The 17,302-nt window shown below is 41.7% G+C and overlaps 1 protein-coding gene across 7 annotated transcripts in view; it reads right to left on the bottom strand.

Annotated features, from left to right (window-relative positions):
• Positions 1-17,302, bottom strand: part of LOC109437160 (WASH complex subunit 2) — a 51,146-nt gene that overhangs the window by 13,772 nt on the left and 20,072 nt on the right. For all 7 annotated transcript variants that reach the window (XM_019716166.2, XM_019716168.2, XM_019716170.2 and 4 more), the window contains 8 exons: positions 17,151-17,210; positions 16,552-16,725; positions 14,741-14,865; positions 13,622-13,708; positions 10,456-10,557; positions 8,801-8,932; positions 6,679-6,848; positions 2,030-2,135 (listed from right to left, as the gene is read on the bottom strand). In XM_019716166.2, the coding sequence (XP_019571725.2) occupies positions 2,030-2,135; positions 6,679-6,848; positions 8,801-8,932; positions 10,456-10,557; positions 13,622-13,708; positions 14,741-14,865; positions 16,552-16,725; positions 17,151-17,210 (956 nt within the window). The remainder of the gene's footprint in view (positions 1-2,029; positions 2,136-6,678; positions 6,849-8,800; positions 8,933-10,455; positions 10,558-13,621; positions 13,709-14,740; positions 14,866-16,551; positions 16,726-17,150; positions 17,211-17,302) is intronic.

Raw genomic sequence — 17,302 nt, 5'->3', positions numbered from 1 at the left:
AAAAGAACAGGAGTATGTCTTTAAGAGGACAACCAGGGCAACAGCAAGGAGAGCTGATGAGGGAAGAAGCCGTGATAGATAGACCAGGTACTAAATCATCTCAACAGTCAAGGTTGAAGATGAGAAGGCAGGAGGAATGGGAAGAAACAGCCCTAACAAGCTCGCAGAAAACAGTGGATTACTCCATCGGAGGAGAAACAGTCACACGTCCTGGTAGTTACACTACGGAATACTATACAGTGGTGAAGAAGTAAGATGGAGCTCATGGAAATGACATATAATGCTGCAGGACAAAAACAGATGCCTGAAAATGTACATGATCTTATTTAATTTTTTAAAAAAGATATAAATCCTTTCAGGCTTAGAAACAGGGCTGAAAGGACTGATAACACATTGTTCCCAATGATTTTGTCTAGGGAGGATTATGGAACCGGGACTTTGCAGTCTCTGCATTTTCTAAACCCTTGTTCAGAAGGCATCCACATATTGCTGTGTAATTTAAAACAAAAAATCTTTAGGAGGTATGGGAGAAGAGCCAAGTATCGGCCTGCAGGAAACAGGAAGTCCCAGACTCCTTTGCTGCCGTATCACATCCATCCCTCTAGTACCCCCAAGGAGCAGGAGTGTCCTTTGGGATGTGCCTGCGTCACCATTGCTGAGGTGGGAGGGGAGGGTCTTCTTCACCAAGCTGGGTGGCGGAGCTGCCATTTTGAATTCTGGGGTTGCTCCCACGCGGCAGGAATACTGGGGCTCATCCCTGTCCTGCATGTCTTTCTGCCTCTAGCACACGCCAATATGCAGTGTTCTGAGCTTGGAGTTGAAGTCCCTCACAGCTGGCTGAGTCAGCGTGACGCGTGGCCTTTCGTGCTTCCCCAGCTCAGGTACAGGAGGTCCTAGCCCAAGAAGTTTGCAATTTCCCTTTTGGCCTGTCAGCAACAGCCAGGTGGCTGTAAAATATTGTTTGGCTTCTCTTTGTTCTGAGTGCACATACTCACGTATAGCCACTCAGGGAATGTGCTGGGGAAGGATGAATGACAGGCCAAAGACAGGCTCCCAGCATGCCTCGGCTCCCGGACACCTAGCATCATCATGCCCCTTCCTCTCACTCTTTACTACTCCTTTGTGATGTGACGAACACAGAGACGCGCTGAACGTGTGAGCTTAGGTGACTGTGGAAGTCATGCCACGAAGACGTAACCACTAGAAGGCTATTGACTAACACCAGAGAGCCACTGACTGGCTATTTTTTTTCTTATCACATACTTCAAAAATATTTATCTACACTGCAGTAAAAAAACACAACATAAAATTTACCCATTTTAACCATTTCTAAGTATATAGTTCAGTAATGTTAAAAATACATTGAAGTGCAACTAATCTCCAGATTTTTTCATCTTGCAAAACTGAAAATCTGGACTCATTAAACAACTCCCCATTTCTTCCCTATCCAGAGCCTCTGCAACCACCATTCTACTTCCTGTTTTTATAAATCTGACTACTCCAGGTGGCCCATGTAAGTGGAATTATACAGCATTTGTCCTTTTGTGACCAGCTATTTCACTGAGTATAATGTCCTTAAGGTTCATCCATGTTGTAGCAGGTGTCAGAATTCCCTTCCTTTTTACTGATTGGCTATTAATGTAAACCAAGACCAAAGTGTTAGTACTTAAAACATGCCGCTAAAAGGGATCATATGTGCCTTAACTGTCCAGGCCTCATGTTAGCAGAACTCCATGCCACTGGCGCTAAGCCTGGCGATTCCTCCAGAACTGCAGCAGCACTCACCGAGGCTCTGGAGAACTACAGCTCACAACAGAGCTGCACCACATGGAGGAATCCTGTTCTCCAGGCTTTGCATGTGAGCTTCACCTGTAAAATACCACTACCCAGAAGATCTCTTTCTAAAATTAAATGAGTTTTTCCATTAGATCAGCCTCCAAGGTCTGTTTTTAAGAGCTGATTCAGGGAAGTATGACTGTTTAGGTAACACCACCTCAAGGATACTTCCTGGACCTAAAATTAAGAATACCATTGTTGCAGGAGGAACAGATGTGGGAGGAGAGCCAAACAGAGAGCTTCCACTGTCAGCGTCATCGTCTTCAAAGAGGAGTGATGCCCTCTGGGTCTTCTTCTGGCTATACAAACAAAGTCAAAGAAAAGGCAAATGTGATAAAAACAAACAAACAAACAAACAATATCCTTTCTAGGCCACCCCTATAGGAACCCACCTAGCATGTTTCCCCGAAAATAAGACCTAATTGGACAATCAACTCTAATGCGTCTTTTGGAGCAAAAATTAATATAAGACCCAGTCTTACTTTACTATAATATTAGACCAGGTCTTATATAATATCATATAATGTAAGACCGGGTCTTATATTAATTTTTGCTCCAAAAGACGCATTAGAGCTAATGGTCCGGCTAGGTTTTATTTTTGGGGAAACATGGCACCACCAAAACACCTGAGCCTTCTGTTGACCTTACACAGTTATAAGCAAACAAGAAAAACCTTTGAATGAGATGAAATTTGTGTCTAGCAGATCATCTGCTTGTCCCTCGTCCTTATGTAGAAGAATCCAAGGCCTTCCTTGTCTTGTCCCCTTTCAGTTACTTTTGCCTCAGTGTAGGTGCACTAGCTGTTAGCTTTGCCAAGGCACACAACACTTCAAGCATTCCCAAACGTAGCATTCTCTCTCACCACTTCCTACGGCAGAGGAAGAACCAGAGAGCATGGATGCCTGTTTCCAGAGTGGTCAGAAAGGCAGTTGTCAAGACATCACAGGGCCAGGGCCTGCTTGGGCTGTGACCTGTGGCCTGGTGCTCCTTGGCCACTTACCTCTGCATTTCCAAGGATCTGCATGCTCTTCCATGCCTTCTCTTCAAAACTGAAACCCATTCCATCCCATCCCCTCTACATAGTTTCTAAGAACCCGGGGAAAGCAGAGCTCATTCTCACTGTGCTCCACATCACTATTCACCATCTTTCACCCCACGTTGGGCACCACCACTGACATCCAGCCACAGCTCTCCTCCTGCCTGCCTTCACCTACCTCCTGACCTAGGATTCAGCGCTGGCCCCTAAGAAGAAGGTGGGCAATAAGTGTCTGCCAGCACAAGTCTGGTCAGGACCTTTGAAGGAACAGAAATAGAAAAGTGGAGGCTTAGCACTGGACATGGGGTCCAGAACAGAAAGTGTTCCAACTACTAAAGGGTCAAATGCCAGTTTTCACTACATGATAAGCAATCATCCAGCTGGCATACTAGAGAATTACCAAATAATGAAAACTTTAAATTCAATGTTAGCTAGATAAAAATATCAGTAAGTCACTTAAGTGAATTGCTCATCATATCCACCTACTTACATACAATATAACTAGCATATAAACCAGTGATATGTATGTATCATCGTTTTGTTAGTTCACTATTAACAAAGGACATGTAGCTTATTTGTTAGTTTAATATTCATGTCTGCCTACATGTTAAAAAACAAAACAAAAAACAAACCTAAGGGTCACTAATTAGGGAACTAACCAAATAGTTGACTGCACTTACACTGGACACATACTAAAGGATAGTTAGAAATTAAGGATATATCTTAAAGAAGCTATAAAAGCAGAGTCAATTCATAATGACACAGTAAGATAACATGTGATAGGCCTATAAGGAAATACACCAATAAAAATTCACACACATAAACTATAACCAAAGTATTTAACAACTAGGTAATGAATGATCACAAATCATTAAAAATTAATTATATCAGATGCCTAAAAATGCCAAAAACCTCTTTAAGTAGCTATAGCAGGAGAAAATCTTACGTATAATTTTCCGAACAAGTAATTTCTAAAAACAAAACAAAACCCAAAAACAAAACAAAAAAATACCCAACCCACAAAAAACCCATCTAATAACAGATTCTGAAGGTAAGCTGGAAAAAAGCTAGGTTTTTTCCGGACATAGATACAGTAGAAACCAAAAGACAGTCCTTAATCTTGGCCTTCAGTCCACACTCTCAGCAACTGCTGGTTAAATTTGGGCCTCTCACGGAGATCTGTGCTCAGAAGAAAATTATGTTACCCGGTAAGCTAGAATATTTCTCAGTATAATAGGTGAAGTATTTTGATTTATTTAAAAAGTACGGCTATCAGAAAAACATTATGATGACCACAGAGTTCATGGTCTAAACCAGGACACTTTTGAGAGTGAAAGGGAAAATTATTAAAGATCATGCTGGAATGACACAAGCTAGGGCTGTCCAGACAAGACAGGACATTGAGTGCCCTGCTTACAATACAGTATTTCACAACTTCGTGAGGGTCACAAATCTTGGTTTTCTTAGAATGGTCTGCAGATATACTTTACATACCATAAAATGTACCCTTTTTAAGCATACGATTAACTGGTTTTCAGTAAATTCAGTGTTGTGCAACTATCACTATAATACAAGTTCACAATATCTCCATCAACCCAAAATGAAACCTTATCCCGGTTAACAGTCACTCCCAATTTTCCTTTCCCCTCAACCCCCAACACTAATCCATTTTCTGTCTCTACGGATTTATCTATTCTGGACATTATACACAAATGGAATCATACATGTGGTCTTCTGTGACTGGCTTCTTTCAATTATCACAATATTTTCAAGGTTCTTCCATGTTGCGGCATGTATTAGTACTCCATTCCTTCTTACTGCTGAATAAGAGTCCACTGTACGGATATAACATATTTCGTTTACCCTTTCATCAGTTGATGGACTTGAGTTGTTTCCAAATTTTGGCTACTATGAACAATGCCACGATGAACATTTCTGTACAAGTTTTTGTGTGGACGTGTTTTCCTTTCTTTCCAGCATATACTTAAGAGTGAAATTAAGGCATGTGGTAACTCCATGTTTAACATTGCAAGGAACTGCTAGGCTGCTGACCGAAGTGACCACACCATTTTACATTTCCTCCAACAAAGCGTATGAGGGTTTTAATTCCTCCACACCCTTTCCTACACCTGTTACTGTCTGTAAAAGCTTTTCTTTTTTTAAATTATCGGATGAAAGCTTTGAATTATTCCCTCAGGAAAATGCCTGTACACTACATTTTACAGACAACTTCTGGACCAGCTGGAGATGGAATGAGTCCAGAGCAGAGAAGCATTACTGAAAGCCAGGTTTTGTGTGTAGTTTGGACTGGGACCTACAAATGAGACATGTTTCCAGATCTCCAAACCTGTGACTATGTGTGTGGGGGGTAGGGGAAAAGGGAGGGGCGCATATGGTAACAGGTAACTTCTATGCCATGTAGAAAGTGCTCAAGTGCTCCAGAGCCACACAGAAGGGACATACAGACATGGTGCCATTTCTGCTCCAGACTCCAACCCCATTTACTTCTCTCTCTCTCTCACCTGTTTGGGTTAGGGAAGGCTTCGTAAAAGAGAGGGGTTAAACTGAGTCTTGCAAGGAGCTGGCTAGCCAGGTATGAAAGGAAGAAGTGTCCCAGGAGAAAGAGAGTAACAAAATAAAAGAATGAAATGTTATTTCCCCTACACTCATGACAATAAATGGTAATATTTGGGTGCTTACAATGTACTAGCTTTTGTGCTAAGTATTTCCATTTGGACTTCATTTAATCATCTCAGTGATCCTATGGGAGAAGTATTATTAGTAGTATTTTTGTTTAACGTATGAGGAAACTCAGGCCCAGAGAGATTAGGTATCTTGCCCAATGTTATTCAGAGAGGAAGTGACAGGGCCAGAATTTATTATCAGGTCTTGGGATTCCAGAGCCAGCATTCTTAACCAGGGGCCAAGGATATATTCAGGTGTGAAGTCACAGGGGCCAAAAGTAGAAATGGTGACATTTGAAGAGATCACAATATTCAGAGATAAAAATATGAGGTGCTTCTGAATCTATCAAATCAAAATGAAACCACACCAATGCACAGCATTTACATGTCCAATCAATTGCTTCTTTATGCTACTACCATTCAGCTGAATTTCAAAGTGATCATTTAAGACTCTCAAGAGGGAAAAAAAATACTTGCAGGAGAGTTATTGTGAATCCACAACCCATCCTCACTCTGCACACCCTGCCAGCTTGTACAAGCAGGAATGTGGTTGGGTACCTGTAATTGGTATGATACAGCACAACCCTGCAGGGAACCATCCTCCCAACAGGATGCTGTTCATGGCTGAGCAGATTTCTTTTTTTTTTTTTTTTTTTTTTTTTTTTGGAATTTCTTTTTTTTAATTAAATTTATTGGGGTGACAATTGTTAGTAAAATTACATAGATTTCAGGGCTGAGCAGATTTCTATCCAAATGACAAACTTATAACCTTGACCAAACTTGGCATTCTTTAGGGTATAACAGAGAAACACCACAAAAGACAACAAACTGTCCTTAAACCATACTAAACCAAGAAAATATTTTAAAGTTAAAAAAAAAAGATAGAAGAAATTCGGTAAGGATCCATCAAAAAAAACACAAGAGAAAACAAACAAACAAAAAAAACCCATGCAAACATTTCCTAGTAATGGGGACAAATATCTTGCAAGTAAAAATTAGATGGCCTTATTTGTATTACCACGCGGTACTGAATGATTAGCAGCTCACCCCAGGAACTAACCACCTCAAATCCCTTGTTATCACAGACTCAGACTAAATGACTTCATGCAAGGACTCCCTCACCTGTCCTTAGCAATAGCGAACAGATCATCTTCTTCGTCTTCCTCAAAGAGGCTGGTCTTTTTCACAGCCCTGGTCTCCTGGTCCTGAGTGGTCCCAGAGTGCCTAAGCTCTCCTTTAGACCTATTGTCAGGCACTGAGTTGGTCTGTGAAGCAGTAATATTCCACTGGTCCTGAAAATATAAAATATGTATTAATCCAGTGGCAATGTAGTGTAAAGAACCTAGGAGGTAAAACAAAATTTACATTCGTTAAACTAAGTTGTATTTAAACTAAGTATTACCCTACTAAGTGTATCACACTTGAAGAAAGCTCACATCCCAGGCTTTTCTTTGGACTCAGATCTAGACAGCTGGGTTCTCTGACTTCACAGCCCTGTCCATGCCTTCCTCCTCCACTGCCTGCCCCGAAGAGTCTCCTCTCTATGGTCTGTTCTACATCAGGATGAGGGACATTGTGTATTTTAGAGGATCAAAATTAATTAAAGAGGGGGGTGAAAAGGAAAAAGTATGTTAAAAAAAATAAACCAAGAACTCTCAACGTTGGAGGAAGTATCTTAATTTAAAAATCCCAAAGCAGGCTAGGAAAAGCAGTATAAAAAACTCACACAATGCACATATAAACAGACTTATGACCCTTTTACCACAAAAGTCTGAATCCAGACTGAGAGAGCATTTAAGGAAGCCGCACCTGGCTATGCTCACCCCTTCAAATCAAGTAACTCCTGAGCACTTCTTAAGTGGTCCTTTGGTCTCCAGAGTCTAGAGCTTTGCAAATCAAAGTGGGGTCCATAGCCAGCAGCATCTGTTATGCAGAATCTCAGGTTCCTCCCAGACTTTCTGAGTCAGAACCTGCACTCATAACTGGACGCCCAGGTGATTTCCTAACTTATAATTTGAGACAAGCTCCTCCAGCAGCAATACATGCTAGAATCCCTAAAAGGGCTTTAGAAAGTCCCAGTGACAGGTCATACCGTAAGCCAATTAATTCAGGATCTCTAGTGGTGGAACCCAATATTAGCACTCTTTAACGTTCTCCAGGTGATCCCAATGGGCAGCCAACGTTGAGAGTCTCTGTTCTAGAACTGTGGTTATCTTTATGCCAGTGACTAGCTTTAGCTAATATTTTTATTTTCCTGAACCACTATGGTAGGAAACATTCCACTGATGGTTGGCCATTCCTAAGGGGAAAACAATCACTAACAATGCTAAAAATAAAAAAAAAATAAAAAGAATACCCATTGTAAATTCCTAACGTTTGAGTAGAAGAAAATTATGCTATGTCATTTTAAGTTGCTTTCAATAAAAACACCATGTCTACAATTTATCTATCCATGTCATACTCTAACTTGCCTATGGTGTTAAAGAAGAGCAATTATTATCATATGGGAGATTTTTAATGCTCAGGTTTTTAAATATTATATTTAAAGTTTTTCTTGTACACCTATATCTAAACAGCAGCTAAACCATATTTACTATTGGCTTTGCTAATATGTATCAAAACAGTAAATGAAAATATTGTTAAGACTCTAATAAAAAAGGAGTTAAACTTGCATAGGATACTCCTACCGTGTCTAGATTCATGTTCTTGATTAATGAAAGGCAGTGATCATTTAACAAGGTAAAATAAGACTTAACTCATTTAAATTAGCATATATTACAATTTGAGGGCCCTATTTATTTTATTCCTAATCATTTTGAAAAGATCAATCTTCTATTTAACATACTATACTGAATATCTTTCTTCAAGATAAGAAAGCTACTGTGTTTCCCCCAAAATAAGACCTAGTCAGACAATCAGCTCTAATGCGTTCTTTGGAGCAAAAATTAATATAAGACTCGATTTTATTTTACTATAAGACCGGGTCTTATATAATATAATATAAGACCAGGTATAATATAATACCAGGTCTTACATTAATTTTTGCTCCAAAAGACGCATTAGAGCTGATTGTCCAGCTAGGTCTTATTTTCAGGGAAACAGGGTAGTCTTGTCAACATAGTCTTTGGTGTGACTGAACTTCCCTAGATATAAAATAGGTAGAAAAAGAAAATGTTTGGGATAGCCGTAACTCTTAAATCCTATCTAATAATCTACTCTTCTCTAGCAGAGACTTTCAACCTACCTCCTCATCACTGCTGAACAGCAAGGCAGATGCTTTCGTTTTCGAGGGCTCAGAAGGTTTTGCTTTCTCTTGGCTTTGAGTGGGTAGAGATGATGTCTGCTTCTTAGCAGCTGTGGCCCCAAAAAGATTATCCTAGAAAAACAAATGGCAGAAGAATATGACAACTTCATACACATAAAACAAAATCTTAAGACATTTTCTCATGTCAAATTGTTAGAGAATAAATCTCTAGTCAGGTACAGAATGTATATAATGCCTTTGACGGGAATCACAAAATGCAAATAAGTCCCACTTCTCTTACATATAAGCCTGCAACAACAGTCTGCAGTCTTCTCTAACTGTACCCTCTGTCCACAAAAGGCAAACACAGATACCCTAGAACTCAAAGGCAGAATACTTGGGAGGAAGCGGGGGGATGTGCGGACAATGTCACAGAAACAGGAGGAAACCTGGCGCCACCAGGTCCTGTGGTGGGCAGGTCCTGTGCTTACTAGGGAGAGCCCAGAGCCTGCAACTGCCACGAGAGCAGCACTGTGCCCTGCGGCAGCCAGAGACGTGCACCTTCCTTTCTGTGACTCCTGAGCTTGAGCGATGGACAGAAGGAGAGAAACACTGAGCTTTCTCCACTCTTTACATTTATGAAGCACATATACCCAGGACAGAGGGAAGGGATGACTTGTGTTTCTGGTTAATTTTAAAGAGACAATACAATTGTAAGAAAGAGTTTACTAAGTAAAATCTGGCCTACTGAGAGCTGATCCCTATAGATTCAAAGGCATCTGTACATTTTTGTGTCCTCAAGCCCTCCAGAAGTGCCTATTAAGGTACTTTTTTTATCATATGGGTAACAAACCATCAAAGGGCCTGAGCCTGAGTTAGACAGAAATACACTCTTCACAGTAAACTTAATCAGGTGAACAGTCCTAAAATGTAAAGATTCGATCATGGGAGCCTCTAGAGAGTGTGGGAAGGCATGAAAGGTCATGAAAATAAGGAATGGCATCTGATGGGGATACTGATGACCAAAGCTAACATATACTATGCACGTACTATGTGCCAGGCACTGTTGTTTTAGCTGTCACAGTGACCCTACGTACTACTAAGCCATAGGAGATTCAGAAAGGCTAAGCCACTTGCCCCGCCTCCCCAATCTGCACGCAGTGGAGCTGCGATGTGAACGCAGGACCTGCTGTGCCGCCCAGCTGAGCCACTGCACAGCTCTATGCACAGTATGCTGGCTAGCTCTACCCTGATTCTCTCCCCCACTTTGCTCTCTTATCCAGGGCAGTAAGGAAAAGCAGTGAGGACGTGACTGACTTCCCCTCCTGCCTTCCCCTTTATCCAAGACATTCTTGTAGAGCACCAGGCAGAACACAGATCCAGCCTCTAAAAAGTATTTCTTAAAGCCAGATTTTTAAAGTGAAATCCACAAAGCCTTCCTTAAGAGCTGGGTCAAAAACTTAATGTCCTGACAAGTGTATAAGAAAGGAGTTGCTGAAAGAAAAGCTGAAATACTTGTGCTATACAAGCCTCAGAGAGCTTGACTGCTTCCCCATCACCTCATTCTACTGAATGAGCCTCTGGCTATAAAGTTACATCAGCAACAGTTTTCTACTAATCAAAAATTTGATTATCTGTGTTGCAATCACGTTTACCTCTTCATCTTCATCATCGAAAAGCGAGACTGACTTGGGGAGTTTGCTAGGCAGGACAGCTGCGTCTTTTGACTTACTCACATTTTGAGAAGAAAACAAATCCTGTTGAATCAAGATGAAAGTCCTTGGTTAACAAGGTATGTCAGTTATAAAGTACCCATTCTATGTAACACTGAAGACTATTACATGGCAGCTGCCATGCAGCTAGGTCTCTATCAGACTGTCCTCAGGGAACACGTGTCAGTGTGTCCCACCTGTGCACAGCACGAATGCCCATCTGTGAGGAGGAAGGGACCACACGCAATACCAGGTAACGTCGCTGGAACCCACAGGCTTTGATGCTCCCAATTTGCTTTATCTTGGCATCCCACTTGCATGACTTAAGGCAGGGGAAATTTTTGCAATCAATCTCCTATCATGCTAAAAAAAAAAAAAAAAAAAAAAAGGCTTCCTTTTTCTGCCCAAAGAGTCAGAAGGATTAAATATATTTATTCTATAATGGAAACTAAAGCTAGATTCCCAAATTACTGGATCTACGACTCTGTTTAACAGAAACACCCCTTTCTCCTCTTGTAAGAGTACATAACATAATTTCTTTTAAATAAATACAAATTCAGTTTTTATTTTAAAATATTAGGCATTCTACTTGAACGACAGCTGGATGTTACAAACAAGAGAAAAATCTGGTGGATTCTTAAGGAATTTTCAAATTGCTACCAAACATTAGCCTATAATGCAAAGAAAGGTCTACAAATTGAGTTGCATAAATAAGAATAAAATTAGCTCCGTGAATTTAACATAAAATAGGACAACTATTTCCTCAGGAGGGCACTTCAACACACAAGAGCCAGACAATTAAGTAGGACAAGAACATAGTTTCTAAGACCTCTCTAGATAAATTTTTTATTATGAAGTCAATGTCTTCTCCTCAAATAAAGACCTAATGAGTTCATTAACTGAGAAGAGCTCTTCTCAGTCCAGTGGTTTTCACAGAAGACCATGGAGTCCCAGGGGTCTATTTAGGCAGAAAAGGCCACACAGGGGGCACTCTTGGCTTCCCATGCCTCTCCTGCATTTTACACATTGGCAAGATTTCACTTAAAGATAGGGCTATGTTGCTTTTTAAAAAGGACACCAAAACAAACAACAAAAACCAATGTGAACATCATGGTTTTGGACCCCTAATATCTTCCTTGCTGTTGGGAAAAAAGGCTTTTCCATTACCTCAAACACCTCCCCACAGTGATTTCACAGGGCAAGTTTCAGCTCCACACCTGAGACGTAGAGGCAGGAGTAAAGAATGAATCCTCCTGGTCCAAAGCTTTATCTCCTGGGCTACACTGTTTCACTTCTCCTTGCCTACGCACCCTGCCAGCATCCAATAAAAACAATCTGTGATAATGCACATGGGACAAAGCCTTCAGTGATGGTTTTAAAGCCTGTCTGCAAATCCTTTTACACTCCTACCATCAAGAAGTGGCATCTGTCCCCTGCCCTTGAACCTGGGTAGGCCTCTCTCGACCAAGAGAATGCAACAGAAGTGATAATGCCGACTTCAGAGGCTCGGGTACGAAAAGCAATACGGCCTCTGTGCAGCGTTCTCTGGATCTCACTGGGGAGCTCTGGGCCACCATAAGGAGCCCATGGAAGAAGTCCCAGCAGTGGCCATGCTTGGGGAACAGAGATAAGAGGGGGTGCTCGAGTCTTCCCTGCCCAGGCCCAGAAATGTGAGTGAGATGACTCCCAGCCTGGCCACCCTCAGACGAGGAGCCACATGGGAACCTACCTGGAAAGTGCCCAGCTCAGCCCAGTCAACTTCTGGAGCCAAAACTTATTGATGTGTTAAGTCATTAAGTTTTGGAGTGATTTATTTCATAACGATAAGAAACTTCAAAGGAACACCTTTAAGTCACTAAAATTGCTCATATTTGTTTTCTTTTTTCCTGTAGTTAACAGCTACTTGATGGTTCACCGAATGTCAATCACTAGGTATCATGGACAAGAGCAGTGAACAAAACATCATGTCCTCACCAAGTTTATTGCAGTTGGGACAATAAACAAGTAGCCATGAAATACCACCTGGCAACACAGGCTGTGAAGACAGTACAACAGAAGAGTGGTGAAGGAGCACGGTGTGGTGTGTGCTGGTGGGCATGTTACCAGGGCAATGGTCATTGGGGGAGGCCTGGCAGAAAACTGGGACAAGTAAGGAGCCACGTGGACTGTGGACAGAGCATTCCCAGATGGGCAGGGGCCTGAAGTGCAGGTGTGCCTGCCGGCGAAGCAGCAGGCAGTGAGCGCATAGGAGACCAGTGAGGCCCCGCACTCAACACCGTGCCCACATGGCAGGAGTTGGGTTTAGCTGGACTTTGGTGAATTCCTATCTCCTGTACACTGGCTGTCAATGGCATATAAGCCTCCAAGGCTTTTTATATCAGTGGTAATCACTATACTTAGAAAGAGATGTATGTTCATCCTGGCTGTTAGTACAAAGGAATCATTGGAGTTTAACTCAAAGTTCACAAAATTAGGAAATTACACGTAAATTTCTGCCACGCCCACATACTTTTCTGTGAAGGGGACTAGCTGCTGCCATGACATTCTTATACCAGTCTCTGATCCTCTAAAAGCCTAGCCTAAAACTGGTTCTAAAAGGACTGAGGCTGTGGGAGTCAGAAAAAGCAGGGACACCCTGAGAGCTGGGGCTGCTTTGGGCCAAGTGCCCGGGGGACGGAGGGTGTCTGCAAGCCCACGCCGGCCACAAACTGTTCCAGTCAGCAGATAAAAGTCTGGGCCAGAATGCTCATCCCTTCGCCACCAAGCTCACTTCTGAGTGAGACTACCAAAAGAGAAGCAGCGTGTCCATTTCCGTCCTAGCACAAGCGCCTCATCGCACTGCAGACCAATAAACAGCCTAAAATTTGAGCTAAGTGAGACAGTATTTTCCTCCCATGAGATGTACTGGATTCAAATCCAACAGTGAAAAGTACTGTACACATACTGCTTTCTAAAGGCCATGTGTTCTCAAGAGATTATTTTCAAAAAACAGAACTAAAGAACTTAATAAAAAGTCATGTACCTCTACTGAGAAAATCCTGATTAAGAAATAGTTTCTAATGTCATAACGACAGACTAATTCCCAGAACTAAGAAAAAGAATTCCTTACCTCAGTGTCTTCCTCATCTGAAAATAAACCTTTTTGAGTCTTTGCTTCTGGCAAAAGCTTGAGACTTTTGCTGGAAGGCAGGGTAACCTTTGTTGGGGGGGGAAAAATTCAGAGTTAACAAACAAGACACCTGGAAGTGAGGGTTTACTCAATCATTCACTCCGAAAATGTACTGAGTCTGCTGGGATAAGGCACCGTCCACGTACCGGGGAAGAAATGGGCCATGGGTCTTGGAGCTGTATCAAATTCATTCGAAGAATTAACTCAAAAGGATAAGTGTCATGAGAAAGGATTTAAAAGTTGGCATAAGTTAGGAAAGAAAATAGAAACAGTTCCTTGATAAAGTAAATTTCTCAGGACAAGTCCCAGACACGAGATGGTACAAGCAAGGACATTCCAGGCAGAGGGAACCATGTGAGGAGAAAAGCAAGATAAGCAGAGGGCACATCTGGTGGTTCAGAGAAGGACAGGCTGCCTGCCTCGTACAGTGCATAAATGGGACGGTGGGAGGCCCCAGGAACTGGCAGAGTTCTCAAGCGCTGGAACCTAGGTGGTCAGCAGTAAGAAGGTCAGGGTTTCATAATGTGGACATCACACAAGATGTGCTTTAGAAAGGTCAAGGTGTACAAGATGGCATAGGGAAGGGAAAGCAGCCAGAACTGCTTAAAGACTGAGGGGGAGGCATCCCACTGGCCAAATACAGGTCAATCTGAGCATCACAAAAAATAACGATGCTCACAGATTATAATACATGAATAGAGAAGCCAGGATCCTATAACGATACTAAAAAAGCAGAGAAGAAAAAGTTCTTCTCTTCAGGAAAACGCCCACTAATAAAGGAAGAAAAAATTGCAAGAATTAGAAAAACATTCTTTTGCACCCCCGCAACATAACTGGTTCAGGAAAAGATCATCAGTGAATGTTAGAACAGCTGGGCAAAACCCTAACAACTGCTGAAACTCGGTGGTGGTTATCTGGTTGCTTTTCTTCCAAATTCCTGTGTGTTTGAAGTTCTTCACTATACACTTAAAAGGAAATACTACTGCCCTCTGGATTCCAGAGGAATTAACAAGATGTCTCAAGCAAACACTCCTATGTTCGGTCTTCCCTCCTGCTCACCTTTTCTGCTCTTGTTTTATTTTCATCTGTCTGAGTCACAGCAGCGTCTGGTAAAGCCGCTGCTTTTTCTTTGAACAGATCTCCTTTCTCATCATCAAAGATAGTGGCAGTGGATTTGATTTTGTCTTTAAAAAGATAACACAACAAATTACACGAAGGTAAAAAGTCCCACCACAAAATTCACAGATTAAAAATTCTTCCCTCTCAAAGAATAAATTTTAAAAGTATATCATTTCTTGATTAGTTATCAAGAAATATTAAGTGGACTAGACTGGAATTTTTCAAAGAACACAACAGCAGCTCAGATGAAACACGGGACAGTTGAACCATCTGGTTTACACACTTATCCAAGCAACAACATGTGATGCCTAGAGCAGCTTGGACTGGCATACAAGCTAGAGAGACCCATAGAAAGTAAGATCATTTAATAGTCAATCACTCTAGGAGCTGAGAAATGAGGTTTGGCTTCTACTTTAAAAAAAAAAAAAAAATCAAATTATACAAAAGCATATAAAAGCAAATACTGAAATCTCCCCCATCACCCCATCCCTCCACCCACTGGAAACAGTTTGGTATACATGCTACTAATTTTCCCAAAAGAGATACTAACATATTAACTTCAGTCATTCAATATAAGGCTATAAATGATAACATAACTTGAACAACGGGTCTTACCATTGCGTTTTTCACTTAATGTACCTAGAGTGTCTTGCCATGTCAATGTACATAGACCTCATTCTTTTAAGAGGTCCACAAAATTCCACTGAATGGAAGGACCATAATTTACCCTACTGATGACTACTTGGGCAGTTTCCACCTTTCAGTACCACAAGCACTGCTGCACTGAATGAGGCATGTTTTGCTGAAATGAGGGAGCTGACTCATGAATGTCCCAGGAGAATCAGCTGTCAAAGAAAGCAGCATCAGCTGACCTGTGATTGCAAATCAGCTCAGTGACACCCATCACAGTGAGAGCCCTCCCAGCCACAGGAGGCTCTACTGCCCGGACTCACCATCCTTTCAGTTGACCTAGATCTGAGGATTATTGGGCATCCCTTTGCACTCTTTCTAAAATAACTAGGCTGTTATTTCCCTCACTTTCTGTTTCTATCCTTACTTCCCACACCACCTACCACTGAAAAAAGGGGCTGAGAGCACCCACAGAGCAGCACTCTCTGCCAACAGAGGGCTCCTTAGAAATGCAAACTCGAGGCCCCACTCCCCCACCCACTAAACCAAAATCTGCATTTTCACAGCAGTCCTGGGAGTCTGTGCATTAAAGAATTGATGTAGAGGATGATTTCATCAACAAACTAGCTTAAATTTGTAGGGATAAGGAAGGAGGGTACCAACGTGGCCAAGGGGCTGAAAACCCTGTAGTGCTAGGGAAAGCCAAGGTTACCGAGGCTTTCTGGAACACAGTACAGCAGCTGGGAACTAAACAGCTAGCCTGTGGCGTTCTACTCATATAGTTTACTAAGGACTGCAGGAAGAAAGTGTAATTAAAACTTTCTCTGTAATTCCAAAGGTGAGAAGTACAATTCTTGAGCAGATATTACAGGGAACAGATTTCAGCTCTCCATAAGGAAGATATTTCTAGTAATTTGTTTCCAAAGCAGAAAAGATTGATTCGTAAAATAGAGATCTACAAGCGACCATACTATTTAAGTAGAGATGAGACAACTCTAAGACAGGAATACTTGAGGAGGGGTTCTGGTATTGCAAGAGATATAAACTAGAGCAGCTTTATGTCCTTTTTAGGTCAATATTCTTTTTCTGGTAAAGTCCCAGAAACAGGCTGGAACAGATACCTGTCTTGGAGGGTTTGCCAGAGGATGCTGCAAAAAAGTCATCGTCATCATCGTCGTCATCAAAGAGTCCGGTGGGCACTGGGAGGTACGAGCTTTTTCCTGGGGTGGGCTGCTCGGGCTTCTGGGGTTCCTTCAGTGATGGAGCAGAGGTTGTACCAAACATATCAGCATCCCCTGTGGGGACAGGGAGGAGACAGCCAGGCTGTGAGCCAGTGTGTGTGTGTGTATGGGGGGGGAGGGGGGGGAGGCGCCTTCTGACTTTACAGAAAAGGAAAAACCACTACCACCCACCAAGAAATTTTACTTTCAGTTTATTCACAAAACACAGTAACAGGACTCAATAACGTCTATCTTTTTCTGCTAGAGAACATCCCATAATGCCAAGTCACCGGGTCACTCAAACAAATATAAGGGCCAAGGCCACCAATTTCTAAAAAAATAGCAGCCAATCCCAGGAAATGAGCTTTCTTTTCTATAATCTGTCCCATGCCCTCTGAAGCTCCTCCTCCTCTCCAGCCAGCCCTTAGAAGATGGCAATTTTAAAAATGACAAAATGATACTAATACAGTTTTCAAAAAACAAACCCTACATGATGATACCTAAAAATACAGAAACTGCTCCTGCTGGGATTTTCTTTCCAGGTTTAGAGGATGAAGACACTAAAATGAGAAAGAATAAGAGATCCATTTCAACAAAGAAATTAACTTTCCTTGTTAAATGTACCTTCCTAAAATATGTACAACACAACACA

Source organism: Rhinolophus sinicus, linkage group LG07, assembly GCF_036562045.2.
Source record: "Rhinolophus sinicus isolate RSC01 linkage group LG07, ASM3656204v1, whole genome shotgun sequence".
NCBI lineage: Eukaryota > Metazoa > Chordata > Mammalia > Chiroptera > Rhinolophidae > Rhinolophus > Rhinolophus sinicus.
Note: the sequence above shows the minus strand (reverse complement) of the source record. Positions and strands in the feature narration are given on the sequence as shown.